This window comes from Pristis pectinata, chromosome 21 (assembly GCF_009764475.1).
Source record: "Pristis pectinata isolate sPriPec2 chromosome 21, sPriPec2.1.pri, whole genome shotgun sequence".
NCBI classification, from domain to species: Eukaryota; Metazoa; Chordata; class Chondrichthyes; order Rhinopristiformes; family Pristidae; genus Pristis; species Pristis pectinata.
In genome coordinates, this window is record NC_067425.1 from 35,171,988 (window position 1) to 35,191,648 (window position 19,661).

At 41.0% G+C, this 19,661-nt stretch overlaps 1 protein-coding gene across 1 annotated transcript in view; it reads left to right on the forward strand.

Moving 5' to 3' along the window:
• Positions 1–19,661, forward strand: part of zzef1 (zinc finger, ZZ-type with EF hand domain 1) — a 188,817-nt gene that overhangs the window by 70,360 nt on the left and 98,796 nt on the right. Inside the window, 7 exon segments of the mRNA XM_052035349.1 lie at positions 586–670; positions 2,612–3,131; positions 5,934–6,098; positions 11,424–11,543; positions 13,559–13,720; positions 14,560–14,692; positions 15,363–15,501. Coding sequence (XP_051891309.1) covers positions 586–670; positions 2,612–3,131; positions 5,934–6,098; positions 11,424–11,543; positions 13,559–13,720; positions 14,560–14,692; positions 15,363–15,501 — 1,324 coding nt within the window.

Consider the following 19,661-nt stretch of genomic DNA (forward strand, 5'->3'; position numbering starts at 1 on the left):
AAGAACCAAATCCCACACCCTGAAGACTGGTGTGCTTAAAGCTACAGTAGTTTGAGAATGTTTTAGCCTTGACCACCAGGGAGTTCATTTGTTGGTGCTTCCTTGACTGACCCAGGCAAATGCTGCCTTGATGTTCTGAGCAGTTACATTCAACTCTCTGAAATTTGGTACTTGTGTCCGTGTGAGGATTGTGACAGAGTTTGGAGCTGGGTATTGGCTGGCAGGTTGTTGGAGAATAGGGTGGCCCTGTTGACAGTTCCTCTATTACTTTGAAAGTGGAAGGGGGGTTACTAAAATGTTAAAATTGGATTAGCAAGTATCACTATAGTCGTAAAAATTGATAGCTATAACCACAGATACATTTTTTGATACGATAACTGCACAACAATTTGCATTGCACTCAATGTAGAAAAACTTTCCAAGGAGTTTTCATCAGCTTTAATTGAACAAAACTTAATACTGAGCCATGTAGGAAATGTTAAGACAGGTGACAAAAAATCTAGCAGCAGGCAGGATCCTGTGTTTGAATGATATCAAGTGGACTCTGTTCTGTTTCCTTCAACCCCATCCCCTACCCCTAACAAGATGGAACGTAAACAGAAATATGTAATGATGATCAGTGATAAGGAGGAAGTGCAAGATGATGACAAGATGAACCCAGAAAACATCAGTAAGTAAAATTTATCCAATTCATTCCAAATCTGTAGACAGGGCTTCAGAAGATTTTGTACTGTATTGTCGTGAAACAGAGCCTGAATAAAGAAATCAGGCAATAAACGTTGTAGGCTTAATTCCTTTGTTTGCAGTTAAGGCTCTTCATCTCTATTCACCAAGGAAATCTTTCCTCCATCTTGTGCTCATTATAAACAGTCTTTTTAAGTGTGTTGGGGGAGTGAATACAGGAAGTAGTGTGCAAGCCGTTTCCCTAGCCTGCAGTTCCCTGTTTAAAGTGGGGTCCGCTTGCACTGGATTGGAGGTTAGCATACCTCATTTAAGTTGATGTGCTAGCTTCCAAAATATGTCGGTTACAATTAGGGCTAGTATATGAAAATGGCTATCTATACCTAACCACCTCACAAAGCCCACGGGCTGAGATCCAGTTAATTTGGCATTGGTATATCTCCATGCTGGATTGCTTCCAGAGTTCTGGAGAAAGTGACTGCGGTGTTGTTAATAAGTGCTGCTCAACTTGCAGTTCATCAATCTGTTAACAATGCATCAGTAGATTTTACAATGCAAGCAGAGGTGATATATGATTTATTAAGTCTGCTTTTCCATTTCATTGATAATCTTCACTCTATTATTTTCCACAATATCCTTTCTTGGAGATAATTGAATGTCTCATTTTTAATCATTTTTTGTATGTCTCTATTTGATTTTAAAAATAGTGGCCTTAAGAATCAGTGTATAATCCAGATAACCAGATAATGTTGGCATTCATTTCTAGAGGAATAGAATATGAGAGCAGGGATGTGATGTTGAGGCTCTATAAGGCATTGGTAAGACCTCACTTGGAGTACTGTGTGCAGTTTTGGGCTCCATATTTAAGATTTGCTGACGTTGGAGAGGGTTCAGAGAAGATTCACTAGAATGATTCCAGGAATGAGAGGGTTAACATACGAGGAGCGTTTGACGGCTCTTAGGCTGTACTCCTTGGAGTTCAGAAGAATGAGGGGGGACCTCAAAGAAACATTTTAAATGTTAAAAGGCCTGGACAGAGTAGATGTGGCAAAGTTGTCCCCCATGGTAGGGGAGTCTAGTACAAGAGGGCACAACTTCAGGATTGAAGGGCGCCCATTCAGAACAGAGATGAGAAATTTCTTTAGCCAGAGAGTGGTGAATCCATGGAATTTGTTGCCACGGGCGGCTGTGGAGGCAAAGTCATTGGGTGTATTTAAGGCAGAGAGTGATAGGTATCTGAGTAGGCAGGGCATCAAAGGTTATGGTGAGAAGGCGGGGGAGTGGGGCTAAATGGGAGAATGGATCCGCTCATGATAGAATGGCGGAGCAGACTCGATGGACCGAATGGCCGACTCCTGCTCCTTTGTCTTATGGTCTTATAACCAATGCAAGCATTCATGGAGTGATTCCCGTACTCCAGTTGAACGTGCACTAAGACATTGACATAATTCTTCTCAGCAAGCCTGGTTTTCCCCATTCAGAAATATTCTTTATCCTATCCAACCATCCCTTCCTCTTCCTCACCCTCACTACAACTTATAACTAACTTGTTTTCTCTGTCCTGGTTCTGATGAAGTGTCTTCAACCTGAAACATTTCAACTCTTGTTTCTCTTTCCACTAATGCTGCCTCACCTGTTGAGTGTTTCCAGCTTTTTCTATTTTTACTTCGGATTCCAGCATCTGCAGCCTTTTGATTTTCATTCTGTTGTGTTTGTTCTGGACTTAAACTCTTGTAAATAATGTTTAGCCACCTTGGGATATTCTGAATAATAAGGAACCCTTTATTACCACACAAGGGTGATATTTTGGACTTGTTAGCTGATGTGACTGTAAGATCACTGTTAACATTTGTACCAATTTTATTTATGGAATGACTACTGTATCTGCAAAAATTTGTAACTTGGTGTCATTTTCTTCATACTTTTCTAGATGAAAACTGGATTGGGAAGAGCCTCTTACTACTAAAATTTGCACCATTACCGACAAAAAATATTGACTCTTCTTCTGATGAGAAGAGAGCAGATACTTTACAAGAGCAGGAAGACGTTTTGCTCAAATCTGTCGATCAGCCGGCGCAACTTATTACTGCCCAGTCTACAACATTGCAGGAACCAATTGTGCAGTCACAGAACACAGTGGGTGAAAAGCCCCAGCAAGCAATCCCTCCTGCCAGTACGTTGAACAATGACCTTGATCCTGCTGGTCAAACCTGGACTGAGAGCCCAGCTTCTTCAGTGAGCACAACGCCCAGTGAAAACCTAACGTCTCCTTATGTTGACTTTCACTCCCCTTTCAGTTCCAAACCCAAAGCTGCATTTAGTAAAGGCCGACTTAGATTACTTTCACTCAGGTCCATGGAAGAGTTTAAAGTTGTCCCAATCCAAGACAAATATCCAATTTTGAAGAGCATTTTGGCGTTCATGAAGGATCCCAATATTTCATCTGAAAGGTAAGCTGGTTAGGTTTTCAAACCAAATGAAGGTACTTGAATGTTACATTTAGAAGAGATACAAGAAGGTAATTTGGTGGCAAAGGGTAGGAAAATGGGAAGAAACTGTTTCAATCGAAATTTAACTTACCAATCCAGGCATGCCTTGTCATCCAGCTGTAGCAGTTCATGCCGAGCATTGTTTCACAAGCTGTAGTATGTGACAGATGGAAGAGGTAAGTAATTAGCACTTTGTTCCTGGACATTAATATGACCACGCCTACTTCCACATGCAAGGCAGATGCTGAGGACAGAAAACTTGCTTCCAAGCTCAGTGCAGGCTACAATGTAAGGGCTTAAGAAATGGGAGCAGAAGTTGGGTGTTGGACCCCTTGAGCCTGCTCTGTCATTCAAGAGAATCCTGGCTGATTTGTTCTTGGCCTTAACTCTTTTTTTGCCTATTCTCTATAAACCTTGATTTCCCTACTCATTGCAGTCTATCTATCGCAGTCATGAATATATTGAATAACACACTTCCACCATTCTCTGGTATGGAAACTTACAAAGAATCACAACCTGAGTTGCAAGGTTAACTTGGCCATAAGCTAGATGCATCTATTATACATTAATACTTGCCTTTGAGTTACTCAGTGTGATTATTGAAGTCACTTTTCTGCTTAGTGAGTTGGAGCAGGGTGTTGAAGGTTTTGATTCAGAGGATCACCCTGACCAGATTGGAGGAATGCCCAGCTCATGATTGATCAGGATGGAAGAGAATTCAGCTGGGCACTGAGAGTCTTGAGTCCCTGTGTTGGAACTGCAGAGACATCCAGCAAAAATTGGATGGAATGCACTTCAGGAATGTCCAAAGCAAGCACCCCCCCCCCACCCCCACCACCCCAAGCATTTGTTCCTGCACTGTTAGCATAGTCTGTGGCTCTTCCATTGAACTCAGCAGCCACCTCAAGGCCCAGAGAACTGTAGTAGAAGAAGGTCATCCTTGATCTTGAGGGACTACCATACAAGAAGAGAAGACAGCAGCATGAGAGAGGCTTATTCAACCCATTGTTCCTTTCCCTGTTCTTTGAAAGAGTCAAATAACTAATGGATTGATTGATACTTCTAAATCCTATTGGCTGTTGTTGTGGCAAAAATTGAAGGACAAAGGAGGAGGCAGAGTTCCACGAGTCAGGCAATATTTAGTCCACATGCTGATCTTCATAGCTGTCTGTGCTCTATCAGTATGCTGCTGTGGTAGTCCAGTGGTTATATTACCGGACTGGTAATGTAGATGTATGAGTCCTGAATTCAAATCTTTTGGAATTTAAATTTAGTAAATAGAAACAATGAAAATATATCTTGGTAATGATGACAGCAGAAACTACTGGATTGTCACAAAACCCACCTGCTTTATGAATATCACTATATGCTGGAGGAACTTAGCAGGCCAGGCAGACATCATAGTGTTTTTCATCTAGATTCCAGCATCTGCAGAACTTTATTTCTCTGCTTCGCGAATATCCTTCAGAGGAGAAAATTTGCTGTCCTTAACTGGTCTGGCCTATTGTGATTCCGGACCTATCCTGTGTGGTTGACTCTAAAGTGCTTCTGTGGTGGCCTACCAAGCCATTCAGTTGTACCATTACTTCAACATTCAAACAGACAAAATAAAAATGGGTGGGTCACTTGGCATTGGCTATACACTGATTTCAGCCATGGTAAAGTCGCTCCAGGCACTGTCCACCTTGCAAAGTGCTCCTTGCAAACATCTGGGGACTAATTTCTAAATTCAGAGACGTATTCCACTGATTAGTTGAGCAATAGCCTGACATTGTGCTCTCAGAATCATGCTTTGTTGATTGGCATCCCATCAACCACTTTAAAAATACATTCCTCCACCGCCGAGGCAGTACTGTGTACTATCTACAAAATACACTTCTGCTACTCACAAAAGCTGCTACAACAACATGCCCCCAACATACAGTGTCTCCCACTAAGAAGGACCAAGAGCAGCGGGTACATGGGAACACCTGCAGGTTCCCCTCCAAGACTCTCATCATCTGGATTATATGAAATATATCACTGACCCCTCATTATGACTTAACAGTAACTTCCCCAGAAGGAGACTTAGTGTAAGAAAACAATTCACCATCAAATTCATCAGGGTAATTAGGGTTGGACAATGAATGCTAGTCTTGCCAGCAGTGTCCAGATCCCAAAACTGAATAAATAAATACTTGGTGGGTTTTTGCATGCCAGCTATTTAGTTTTAGTCCCTCCACGCTTTTCAACTTTAAAGGCTTTTTTTTAAGCGTTGTAGATACGAAGACACAGTGGGCCAGTGTGAAATGATTCATGCCTGCTCTTTGGCATGTGCGATGCAACCCCTTCTGTGGGGATTTGACGAACAGCCCAACAATCTGCTCCCAAGAGGGCAATTTGAGGGACTCACATGAGCTATTTTTGTATTGATTCCTGCAACAAATGGCACATACAGAGGTCAGGGAGTAAACCCACTTGATCCCACGTAGTGCCTTGATATGGGACACATAATAAAAATTGTGGAGCATATCCTATTGATCTCCTGGAAGAATGTAGTTTACCTCTACATTCTCAAACGACATCCAACCCTCTGTGTAAAAGAACGGAGTTTCAACAAGTTTGCAGATACTTCTGTGCAGTTATATTACAAATAGGTCAGGAAACCAAGTAATTTACTATGGTAACAAATGTATTTACCAGAGTGTTGGGTGTTGTTTTTGCCTGTTGCAAATAATACCTGTTACTACTTTACTTAAAAAAAATAAAACCAAACCTTTACAGTGTCTTACAGGTTCTATCTTTGCGGAAGGCCCAGGCCAAAAACATCATCAATGTTCTCCGTGCAGTTAGTGAATGCCTGCAATCACTAGGACAACCTCACCTCTTCCAGTTCTCCTGCATTCTCTTTCTGCAGGAAATGTTAACTTGCCAGAAGGAATTGATCAGGTATGGAACAGTAACTCAGCCATGTGAACCTTGGTAATCTAGCCCTCAGTAACTAAGTAGCCAAGCATTTGATTTGCAGCAAATAATTGGGAGTTTTGGTTGTGAGCTTCTGTTTTGCTTGATGATTCCCATTGCTTCTTAGTAATGAGTCGTTTGTGTTGCTTATCTGCAGCAGATTTTAGTGTGGAGCAAATGTCAACTTAATATGACATAATTGGTGACTCTTACTTGGAAACCCTAGTGCATGTAGAGGATTGCTTTGCCACTGTGCTCAGTAATTTTATAACTTCTTCAGAAAGGAAGTGGTAAGAGTATGTTGAAACCATTTCCCCTGGTGGAATAGGTCCAGGTGGTTGGAATGATGTCGGGATGCATTTCTTCACACAAAGGGGAGTGGAAATAGGAAGCACTCGTCTCAAAAGAGTTAGAGTCTGGCTGAGTGAACTGAATGTGATAATTGAAAGTAGTAGATTATTGTTAGGCAAGGGTATTGATATGGAGCCAAGGAGATTTAATGGCATTGTATATTTAATTATGATCTAATGGAATGGGGGAATTGGCTCATATAGCCGAATATTCCAATGATGTTATAGAACATAGAACAGTACAGCACAGGGACAGGCCCTTCGACTCACAATGTCTGTGCTGAACATGATGCCAAATTAAACTGAATCTCTTCTGTCTGCACATGATCCACGTCCCTTTGTTCCCTGCATGTTCAGGTATCTATCTAAAAGCCTCTTAACTGTCACTGTCGTATCTGCTTCCACCACTCCCCCGGCAGTCCATTCCAGGCACCCACCACTCTGTGTAAAAATAAAACCATTGCCTCGCACATCTCCTCTAAACTTTCCCACTCTCACCTTCGATGCATGTCCTCTGGTATTTGACACTTCTACCCGTGGAAAAAGATTCTGTCTGCCTTTTATTTTGCTTGCATTGCTGTAAATGCTTCCTGAACATGGAACCATTTCAGCAAAGCATCCACATTTTTGAGTATAAATAACATTTTAGGGGAATTATGTGATTTTGCACATTTCTCCCTACGCCTTGCTGAAGACACTTTAGATGGTGGTTATTTTTCGTGATTGAGTGGCACTGAGATATTTCTTGATCCTTGTCTCTTGAGAGAGATCTCCTGGCTTTGGCTATCATTCATTCATGTGTAATAGTATAGATTGCAGGCTCCTCTTCATCACGGCCCCTCAAAGCCAAACGATGTAGACTGTGCTGCAGGCTACACCTTTGCTTGAGTTCAACATCAGGAAATTTCTAGATTAGTTTGAATATACTTTATTATTTGTGATATCTTTATTAATAGCCTTTTCTGAGGAAGTTGAGATGATCTAATTTTTACAAGTAATTTGAATTGTTTTCTAGTATTGACAGCTGAGGAACACTTTTAAACTCTCTCTTGTACACCTTGCTTGGTTCAATTATAAGGTGCTGGTATCTGGATTAAATGGCTGTCTTCAAATGTGAGCTGTAATAGTAAATGTTGACAAGGTATTCAACTGTGGAGCTGATCCGGTCCTATCGTTAATATCTCCTGGTTTTCCAAGAAGCTGGAGTGTCAGATGTGGGGTGGTGGTTGGAGGTGATGGTGTGGTGGATCTTTAATGTGGTCAAAGGCAGGACCCTGTTGGAATTTTCACCTTCCTCCTCTGACAGGTTTAGGGCTGCTGAGGCCAATGAAGAACCTTGCCAGCACAGGCTGGAGGCTGAACCTGCTGGTTCTGATTTATTTGGTCTATTTATGTGCAGTTTTTATTAATTCCAGCCAAATTAAATACACTGAACTGTTTTGCATTAAAAGGGTGATTTTTTTTTTACAGAGCATCTTCACTTAAATGCTTGTGCTGATGGAAATGTCATTTTCTGATAATATCATTTTGTTTTGATTCTGAATGTTCTCTGAAGTTTAAAATGGTGTTTACTGTGCTATCCCATGGAATAGGAGACACGATGTGTGTGGGAGATGGCAGTTGGTTCTTAATGATGTCAGTCTTTCCCACAAACTTTATTACAAACACATGATTAACAACCAAAATAAAATTTTCCATCCACGATTTTCCATCCAGATGTACATGGGTAATTCCTCCGCCCCCCTCCTTTCCTGATTAAATAGATAACGTATGATCATCAAAGGAGTTGTGTACTTGTTATATGAAAGTCATGCCATAGGGGATTTGAGAGTCGTCAGTGTATTTTTTTTAAGCATGAAGTAAGTGGTTGGGGTGAGTGAGAGTGCAGAGGATGTTTCACATAAAGCCATTTTTGAAGACTGGCTTTACAAAATTTTGTTTAGAGAAACTTGTTAGTAAGATCATGAACGTTTTCTTTTCATGTATGGAAATTTGGAATTTGAGATCCAAGATGATAAAGCCTCGTGAAATGGCAGTGCTCCATTTAACAAAATCATTTAAATTTCTTTTACACAGAAATAGAAATGCCTAGATCCTTGAAGTATTTGTATTAAGTAATCCCATATTACTCAGGATGCTTCAACGGGGTGAAATACTTATTAAAGTGTAGTTGCAGTGACGTGCACTGTTTCATTTGGAGCTAATTCCTCAAAACAGTCTTTAAAAAAAATTAGCTAGTTAATGGCAATGTTGTTTGTGAGTAATGTTAGTCTAGACACACAACTTCCTTCAGATGTTGCCAGTTTTACAATTTGTCTCCTACAGTTGTGCACTGAATCATCAGCTTAGATTCTATCCAGAAATCCCCAAATTGGATTTGAAACTAGAACCTTTACTGGGCCAGTCTGACACATCATTATGATTACAATTTAGTAATTCTTCTTGGAGACTTGCCCAAGTCATTAACTTGCCAATTACAAGAAAAAAAATCAGCAGGAGCAGAAATGTCCAATTTGAAATTATTCTTTGATGCACTTTACTTTGAAAATAAGTACCAAAGATCAGATGACTCTTCTAATTTGGATTTGAAATGTAAATAATCTTCCAAGGTTTTATTTACTTTGCAAAATAATCAAAGTTTTTTGTTTTTCCACACTGGCTTAAAAAAATTAGCTTTAAACTGTGTGTTTCAAAGGCATTCTGTGCTGGTAAACTGTCTCATCGCTATCTAAAAGCTGGTTGATATTATGTTTGACCCTTGAAGTAATTATAGTTCCCAAGCAGAGTTATCTTTTGGCCTCATGATTGCAGTGTCCACGTTCCTCCTTTCTCAATAGATGCACATTTTTGCGTTGTAAGGAGTTGCACTGCCTGGCTATTCCGTTTCTTATTCTGAGAAACGAGTCTAGGCCGCCTTCAACCCAATGCAGGAAGCTTTGCTCGCTCTCCCTAGCTTCTTTCAACATTTTAGAATGTACGTTTGCAAGCAGCAGGACAATTGTCACCCTTGTGTTTGCTATTCTCATCTGCCTAGGTTCTTGCTTTCACTGGTAACTGCCACTTTGCTTTTCCATTCCTTCCATCCAGCTCCATCTGCCCTAGCTGAGGAGATGAGTTTTCTTCCATGATTGTAACATTATATAGTTCATCTGCTTCAACTTTTGCAATTCAGTCTTGGTCTCCAGTTGTAGTGAAGTTCAAAACTGGTGCAAATTTTCTAAGTTGAACAGACTCAGAATTGCTAGCCATCTTCATCTGTCACCTTTGGTACAAAACTGGTTGTCTTCACGTGCCATATAAACAAGTCAAGGAGCTGAGATCAGTGGATACCATTTCTACCTTCCATCTCTGACAATTTGAACTAGGTAAAAAAAAAAATACTATGCATATTCGAACTTGCACAAAGTTCATTTAACTCAATGTCCCTCACTGAACTTACTGGATCCCAGATGGGCAGTATCTGTACTTTTCACTTTCTCTTTAGAACATGAAATCGCTGCATGGCCTCCAAGTCATAGATCTGTAACTTGCATCATATCTACAAGGCTCTGACAAATTGGCACTGTTGGTTTTAAATTCGTGTAGATTTCTGAATTTCCAAAATGTCATCATTGATGGAGGTGCCTCTAGAACTCTTGGATCGAAGCTCTTGAATTCCCTCCCTAAACCTCTAAAGAGTGGGGAAAAAATTATGTATAAAAAAAAACTGCAGATGATGGAAATCGGAAACACTCAGCAGGTCAGGCAGCATCTGCGGAAAGGGAAACAGTTAATGTTTCAGGCGTGGGATCCTTTGTCAGAACTGGGAAAGTGAAAAACATGTTAGTTTTCAGTAGCTGAGAAAGTTGGGAGAGTGATGGTTAGAACATAAGGAATATCTCTGATAGTGGGTGTTCAAATGGGATAATGGGAGCAGATAGCGGCACATTAGGCTCTGTCTTGTGTAATGTGTTGTAAATGGTGAGGCTGTGGGACATGCCCAGCACATAAGGTTGTACAAAAGAAAAACTGCGTCGACATGATGACAGAAAGAAAAGTCCATTTCTGATACGGATAAAATGAAAGCGAGTGAGTTATCTAAAACTTGATATTGACTCTGGAAGGGTGCAATGTGCCCAGACAGAAAATGAGGTGTTGCCCCTCAGGCTTGTGTTGGGCCTCCCTGTGACACTGCAGGAGGTCACAGACCAATAGGTCAGAGTGGGAATGAAATGAACAATTAAAGGTAGACGGAGTGCAGGTGGTGCGCAAACTGGTCACCCAAACTGCATTTGGTTTCTCCTGTGCACACGTGACCACATTGCGAATATGGAAAGCAGTACACTGGATGCGCAGGTGAATTGAGGGGAAGGGAAGAGGTGAAAGGGCAGGTGTGGCATCCAAGACTATGTTTGTATCTCTCTTCATCTGTCTCTCCCCTCACTGCCCTGCAAAGTCTGCCTCCCTATCATGTCCCCCTCCCCCATGCCTGTGTCTTCTGCCTTACATCCTTCCAACCTTGGTGCCTGTCTGTTGCTCCTGCCCAGGCCTCTTTGCTCTTTACCCCCACCCACCCCATCTTGGTCTCTGTTTTTCTTCCCTTGCCATGTCAGTCATCATCTCAGTTCCATTGTTTCTCCCTTCCCATCTTCCCTTGGCTTTCTCTCGCTCTCCTTAACATCTGCCTATTTGATTTGCTTTTGTTCATCTGATGCAAAACTTTCCTCTCTATTTTCATGTGAAAATTTCCATGATAATCTTCTGAAGAGTTTAGAGTGTTTTACACTGCTGAGGATTCTCCGTAAATCTACCTTGTTGTAGTTCAGAATACAAAGTTATGTGTCAGTGAGGACTTTTGATCCTTGCTTGAATGAAGATTCACATGGTTATGATTTTTTTTAGGGTATCAGCTTTATTAATCACTCATACTGTAAAGTATGACAACCAAAATCTGCTTTTACCTCTGGCTTTGTGTTTCCAGCTATCATCAACAGTTGGAGGGCTGTGGAAAGGAGCTATGGAGTGAACTTCGACAGACTTACTACAATCTTGTGTTGCTGCTTGTAACTGCTGTTCGTCAGTTTAACACTGAGAAAGATTGGTAGGTATTTACTTGAATGGAATTAATGAATTTAGCAACTGTTTTGTTTTTATTTTAGGACAGGCCCATTATAAAATGCAAGAAAATCGAAGATTTTAGAGTTTTGACCCTCATTATATGCGTTCCTAATCAGTTGTCTGTTCTTTCATTGTTGCCATCCAGTACTGTAGTATTATAACTGGTTGTTCATCGAACATGATGTAAGAATCAGAAGCAGGATTAGGCCATTTGACCCTCTGCCTTTCCATAAGATCATGGCTGATCTTTTATCTCAGTGCCACTTTTGTGTACTAGTTCCATCTCTCTCAATTTCCTTAATATCCGGAGTTCTTGACCTCTGTCCAGAATTTACTCAGCAATTGAGCCTGCATTGCCTTTCTGGGTAGAGAATCCCAAAGATTTACTGCTCTTTGTGTAAAGTAATTTCTTCTCATCCCTTTGACCCCATATTTTTGGAATGTGACCCCAGCCAGAGGAAACATCATCTGCTTATCTAAACTGTCAAGCCCTGGAAGAATTTTGTGTTTCAGTGAGATCACTTCTTGTTCTTCCAAACTTATGAGAGTTAATCTCTCCTCTTATGACAACCCCGCACCCGCACCCCCCCCCCCCCCCCCCCAACACCCACCTCCTTCCTCATCTCTGATGAACCTTTGCTGCACTCCCACTATCAAAAGTACATCTTTAGGTTGGGAGACCTGACATATTTCAGGTGTGGTCTTACAAGGGCATTTTATAACTGGAATAAGATGTGTCTGTTTTTATACTTAGATCCTCATGCAGTAAGGGCCAACAGACTTGGATTTCCTGTTTGCTTTACTAATGTTTTTGATGACCTCAACAGCCGACTCAAAATCTTTCTTAAATTATCTGTTTTTTTACCTTCTGCTCTTCCATATCTAGGATTTGTACTGTATAAAAATGGACATTTAATTCCTGGAATCTTAACTTTTTGTAAATGTTTATTGAAGCTGTTATTCTATTTCCTTGCTTTCCATTCAAACAGGAATCCAGTGAACTGGATCCAAAAAACATGCGTGTCTGTAGATCCAAACAATGTGTACTAAAATATGTGCCGAGATAGTCACTGAGATGTAATGTGATGCTCCTAGGCCGGGTACTCCTGCTGTGGCAGGTGGTTCACAAGGGAACCGCTGGCCTCGCCTACCTTCTGGAATGTACTTCCAAAGGAATGATGCCCTGCCATAAGACCAGGCAGGGATTTGCCTGTTTCGCTCAGGAACAGGTGCAGAGTGACTGTTGCCTGTTTCACTGTGAAATAGGTGCAGAGCCACTGTTGCCTGTTTCACAGTGTAGCAGTGTGGTGATGGCATCTGATCGCACTGGTATTCCACTTGCATTATTCTGGGGAATCTGCCAATGCAGTCCTACGCCTGACAGATCTGCCATGGGAACAGAAACTCCATGGGATTTACCAGCCTGTGGATTAGGGAAAAAAAGGTAAATGAAATATAAATAAATTAACTTAAGGGTTTTAGTTGCTTATTTGCATTTCAATGTGATTTATATTTTCAAGATTTTTTTTAGAATTATTTAAAGCAACTTCAATGGCTTTTAATTGGCTCTGCATTTATGAATTCTTGTGAAGTTTCACAGCCTCAGGAGGAGGTCTGACTCAGCCACAGGTTTGCCTGAGATCTCTCTGGGCCTTGCCAACTGACTCTAGGATCTGGAAGTCTAGGATAGGTTCAATGGAATGGGGGTGGGGAGATGTCCAGGCAGTGGGCTGAATAGAGTGTGATTAAGGCCCAAAATTTCTAACTAACTGTCTTCCCTAAAGTTCCATCAATATCTCTCAAAGAAAAGTTGCCATTCCAAGTTGAGAGTTTTAACAATATACTATGTATATATTGTGGATGCAATTTAAGCTCATGCATATAACCTCCAGCACAAAATTCAACCAATTTTTACTGTTCCCTATAGTACCAGAGTTCACAAGATGGTTTACAGTGGATTTTCTCCCTCCTTCACATTGTATTTTCCCTCTGTTATAGGTCCCTACTCCCAGCACTGTCCTGTGTTCAGACCTGCCTGCTGCATTTGCTAGATATGAGTTGGGAGGCACCAGACATATCCTTTTTCAATGACATCAATCTACCTGATCTCTTATTGGCAATGTCACAGGAAAATATCAGTATTCACGACAGCGCTATACAGTGAGTATAAATTATAATACTGCAGTGCTTTTGAAATATGCGACATAAAATAGTACACAGGGTTCATAGGCAACAGTGTGTTGTAAGTGGTACTGTGCAAATGTCCAGCTGTATATTTTTTTTTGTTTGAAAAATGCTTGTAATTATTAATAGTCAGTGTGTGGTGGGGGAGACGGGACTCTTCATAAGGTAGCTATAACATAAGGAGACGGGACTTTACATAAGGTAGCTATAACAATGCTTGTGAGGTTGAGTTTGTCCATTGAGCAATGTTGGATGATAAGTGAAAGGAATTTAGTGTTAGCTGAGGTAATGGGTGTATTGGATGTGATAAACGAAAACAGGTCGATAGTTGAGCAAAAATGAGTATAGGTTAATATATTAATATGTTGGTGTGAGGGCAAAGTCAAGCAAGCTGTGGTATAGGATAAAATGACAGGGAAGGGGAATTTTGTAATATATAAATGAGGGTTGGAAGGTGGTGAGATAAATGCCTTAGTGTTAAAGGAGGCTGCTGAGGCAGGTGAGTACAGAATTGAGGGAGGGGAATGGGATTTGGTTCAGGAAGGGGGGAGAGGGAGAATAGGATTTGGTTCAGGAAGGGGGGGAGAGGGGAATGGGGTTTGGTTCAGGAAGGGGGGGGAGAGGGGAATGGGGTTTGGTTCAGGATGGGGAGAGAGAGAGGGGGAATAGGATTTTTTTTGCGGCAGAGTAGAGAAAGCTGACACATGCCTACCCAGCTGTTTATGGGGATTTTCCCTCAAGAGATGGAGTGTTCAGCTTTGAACTGATGATGAGGTTTTGTTGAACTGTTTGCTGATGGAGATGTATTTATTTAGCCAGTGGAGTGAAGAGGATGAGATTGCAGATTATGAATGCAACAAAGAGTGGATGGAGGAATGTCAGGATGGAATACAGCTGCGTGTCTGGTACGAGAGGATGACTAATGCTACAGCTGAAGAGAAGAGGCGAGTAAGTGAATGCTTTAAGTAACTCATTATCTCCTATGTTTATGGAATACCTGACACTTTTATTGATTGAACAGTATTTTGCATTTAATTGTCAGAAACAAAAGCTTTGGGTTGAAAATTTTCTCTTAATGTTTTACTTCACTAAACGTTGGAAAATAATATAGAGCATGATGTGCTTTCAGTGGGAATCAGAAGAAAAGTAGCATATTCCCAGGAAAATTAGGATATATTTTTATTTTTCACAAATTATGTTTTAAATTTTTTTTAAAACTTTATTTACAGCATGGTAACAGGCCCTTCCGGCCCAATGAGTCCGCACCACCCATTTTAAACCCAAATTAACCTACCCGTACGTCTTTGCAATGTGGGAGGAAACCGGAGCACCTGGAGGAAACCCACGTAGACACGGGAGAACGTACAAACTCCTTACAGACAGTGATGGGAATCGAACCCCGATTGCTGGTGCTGTAATAGCGTCATGCTAACTGCTACGCTACCGTGCCACTTCAGTGATGAATCCGTGCATAAGATCTTTGTTTATTTTTGATATGATACATCAAGTGAATCTGTTAACTACTAGCCATTAATTCATTTGTGACTCACCATTTCTGAAAGAATAACTTGTGAAGTTGGTCTGGAACTTGTAACAAACTGTTTGTGTTTTGTGACAGATGCACATGTTCGTTGCACGCTACTGTGACCTGTTGAATGTGGAGATATCCTGCGATGGATGTCATAAAATAGCACCTTGGCATCGCTACCGCTGTCTTCAGTGTCCAGACATGGATCTCTGCAAAACCTGCTTCCTTGGTAAAACTTTGGTCCTGCTATGAAGTAAAAATGCCTCAGCTTCTCTAGGCTGATATTAATGGTCATAAACAGGTTGTGGGATAAAAATACTCTGTGGACTTTCTTATTTGACGCAAGCACAGGGATTTACCGGTCATAACATTTTTAAATAAAGATACAATATAGCATATTAGAGTCCAAAACCTCACCTTATTTCTGGTTACAGATCAGCATTTATAGGATTAGGTGTGATACTGAACTGGACCATAGGGCAGCATCAGAAAACAAAAATCTGCAGCTGCTGAAAGTCTAGAATAAAAGAAGAAAATGCTTGAAATACTCAGTCGGTCCAACAGCATCTGTGGAGAGAGAAATGCAAATAACGTTTCTGGTCGAGAAGTGAGTTAGCAGGCATGCTTTAAAGTTGTAGGGCGGAGGCAAAGGTGGAGAGAACAAAAGGAATGTCTGTGAAAGTGTGGAGATCAATAGGAAATAGATGACAGATTGGTGTCAGCCAAGAAATGGTGGCAGAGGCTTGTTAATAGCAGCTTAATTTTTGTGGAGATGGTGTAATTAGAAGGAGAATAGGGAGAGAGCTATATGTTAGATCTGTGAGATACAGAACACGGCAATTGCTGGAAATCTGAAATAAAGGAGAAGGTGAGAAAGCCCATTAGGTCAGGAAGTGTCTGTACAGAGGGAAAAACTGTTATCTCAGAACTAATGACATCCATTTCCTATGTTCTCCCCTTTCCCTGCAGGTCAGAATATTCCTGTTTTCTAAATTTTCCCAATTTTGAAGAAGGGTTATCGATCTGAAAAGTTAATCCTGTTTCTCTCTCCATAGATGCGGTCTAACCTGCTGAGTATCTCCAGCATATTCTGTTTTTTTTTAAGCATGAGGCAGTCATGGTCAGACTGCATAGCTCATCGGTCATGGCGCACATTGAGTATTTTAATCAGCTCTGGTCCGCACTCCTTGAAGGGAAATGTCCAAGCCGTGATGTGGTGCAGAGGAGTACCATAGAACAAACAAACTCCACTTTCTCCATCTGACCTTCCAGATCTAGATTTAGCAGTGTTTCTTTCCTCAGTGCCCTGGAAATGTATTGATTAAGAAAATTCTATTGTACACCTTTCAGAAAACTCCTCATTGCCCTTTGCAGTGTAATTTTCCCTGTAAAAGAAAGGTGCAGGTACCCATTAGCACTACCCTGATGTTCTTGTATTCTCTTGTAATTTGTCTTTATACTTATTTCGTTTGCTCACTCTGCTTGTATGATGACCTATAATACACACCCGCCAGCCCAATAACATTCTGCTGTTCCTCAACCCTAACCAAATAGATTCGCTAAAATACATAATTCCATGCTAATACTATGTTAATGTTTTTGATCAATCTTACCACGACCCCTGACATTTTCCTTCCCTATATTTCTTGAATATAAGATATCTTTATTAGGCACATGTACATTGAAACACACAATGAAATACATCTTTTTGCATAGTGTGTTCTGGGGGCAGCCCGCAAGTGTCGCCACGTTTCTGGCGCCAACATAGCATGCCCATAACTTCCTAACCCATATGTCTTTGGAATGTGGGAGTAAACTGGAGCACCCAGAGGAAACCCATGCAGACACGGGGAGAACGTACAAACTCCTTACATACAGTGGCTGGAATCGAACCCAGGTCGCTGGCGCTGTAAAAGCGTTATGCTACACTACCGTGCCTGCCCATTATGAGCCGTCTATAAAATTATGAGGTGAATGCGCACAGTCTTTTTTCCAGGGTTAGGGAATTGAGGAATTGAGAACTAGAGAGCATAAGTTTAAGGTGAGAGGAGAGAAATTTAATAGGAACATGAGGGGCAACTTTTTCCACTAGAGAATGGTTTGTATATGGAATGAGCTTCCAGAGGAAGTGGTTGAGGCAGATACATTAATGACATTTAAAAGGAACTTGGACAGATACATGGATAGGAAAGGTTTAGAGGGAAATGGGCTAAACGCAGGCAACTGGGACTGGCTTTGATGGGAATCTTGGTCAGCATGGACCTGTTGGGCTGAAGGACCTGTTCCATGCTGTTTGACCCCGACTCCAAACCACACTCATAATTTAATCCCAATCCCAGTGTAATTCTGAAGAATCTGTGCTGCGTCCCTTCTGAGAGAAATACATTCTTTCCCAAGATATGATGCTTAGAGAGGAACACAGTACTCCGGAAACTGAAGTAAGCTCAGTTTCCACCCCTTTGTTTTCGCATCAATTGCTTTTTGTACCTGTCCACAAAGGTTTGATCATTTGAGTTCTTGGACATCCAGATCTCTCTGTTCAGACTCCATCACTGAAAGCAGATATGGTTCTGGGGTGATCCTTTGGAAGAATGTAAAGGATTAAGTAGAGCAGAGGAGGCCAACTGAAGCACTAGATGGGTAAATTCTGATTATAACTCATCCAATACAACCAAGTAAAAGGCAAAATTAATATGTCTGAGAATTCATGCACAATTATTATTCCATGTGAGTCCGCAATAATCTCACTCTGTAAATGGACGTTCAAAACTCATTCAAGGATGCTCTGGATTTTTTTAGTGGAAGGATTTACTACCTGGGTTGCATGCTCCCTCTTGCCTCTTTGTTATACTTTTTAAAAATTAACTCATTATCTGAGATACTTCTCTCTAAAGTAAAAGTTATGCCCCAGTTGTATGCAAGGGAAACTTCTTCCTTTGTTTCTTGACCTGTGGTAAGCATACCACTCAACTCTGCTGGGGAGAGTAAGCATAGGATAAACAAGCATGCTGCTGCACGTCCTCCACTTTGAGAGATTCTAATAGTTTAAACATGAAAAATCAGTGTTCCCAAGGGGAGAGCCTTCTTATTAGCAGGAAGGGCAGGGTGGTGTGGCCAGTCAGTGGATTTGTATGGTGCTTTGCCTTGAGGATTTGTATTTCACTTCTGGGACCTGCACTTACACCCAATCCCAGTTGACTAGCTGGAAGTCTCCTATGTCTGCTATTGATAAGAGTCCTATTTGTAATACATCTGCACAATCCCAACTCAATTCCCAGTGAGCATGAACTGGCATTCAAAGGTACAATACAAAGCAGGATGGTGCTGAGTCTAGGACTGAGGCATGAAAGCATAGGAAGATTTCTCATTTTTTATATTTTATATTGACTTAATGTAATATATTCTAAAGAATGGAATTGCATTTAAAGAAATAATACACGGTTTGGGGAAAAGAAAGCCTGTAAGCTGCAAGGACACAATAGGAAATGTGGTTGTCCTTGGCTAACAGGAGAAATTAAAGACGGGTTAAATCAAATGAGGTGGCTTAAGTTGCTTGAAATAGCAGTAGTCTTAAGTATTGGGAGCATTTTAATACTTGGCAAAGGAGGATAAAGAAATTGATAAAGGGAAAGTGAGGCTAAACTGGTGAAAAACAAAATTAGATCTTGAGACTTCCTAGAAGTATGTAAGGAAAGGACTAATGAAGGTTAATGTGATGAGAGAACTTATAATGAGGAATACGGAAATGGCAGAGAAGTTAAACAAATATTTTGTAAGAAAATCACTGTTGGTTAAAGTAGGCGAGACTGAAAACTGACAAATCTCAAAGATCTGACGATCTACCTAGCTGAAATTTGAAAGAGATGGTTCGGAGATATTGGTTGTCATCTGTAGACCCTGAAATGGTTCCTGCAGATTGGAAAGTAGCAAATGTGACTCCACTATTGAAAAGAGAAAACCAACCTGTTACTCCAACATAAGTGGTAGGCGAAATCCTGGAATTTGTAATAAAGGATGTATTGACTGAACACTTTTTAAAGAACAATAGGATTGAGCACACAGCATAGAATAATGAAAGAAAGATCATGTTTGACTAGGCTGCTGGAGCTTTTTGAGGATGTGGCTGGTGGAATGAACATGGGAGAACAGATGCATGTCCTCTGTTTAGATTTTCAGAAGGCTTTTGATGTCCCACACAGGACACTGGTGAACAAGTTTAGAGCAGGTGGAACTGGGGGAAATATACTGGCGTGGTCTAAGAATTAGTGCGGAGTGAACCAGTAAGACAGTTTGCAGAGGCTACCTGTGAGCGCTGATGTTGGGTTGGCTCTGATGAGCGGTGTGGTGGCTCAAGGTTACACCCTGACCAGCACAAACCATTGCTGGGAA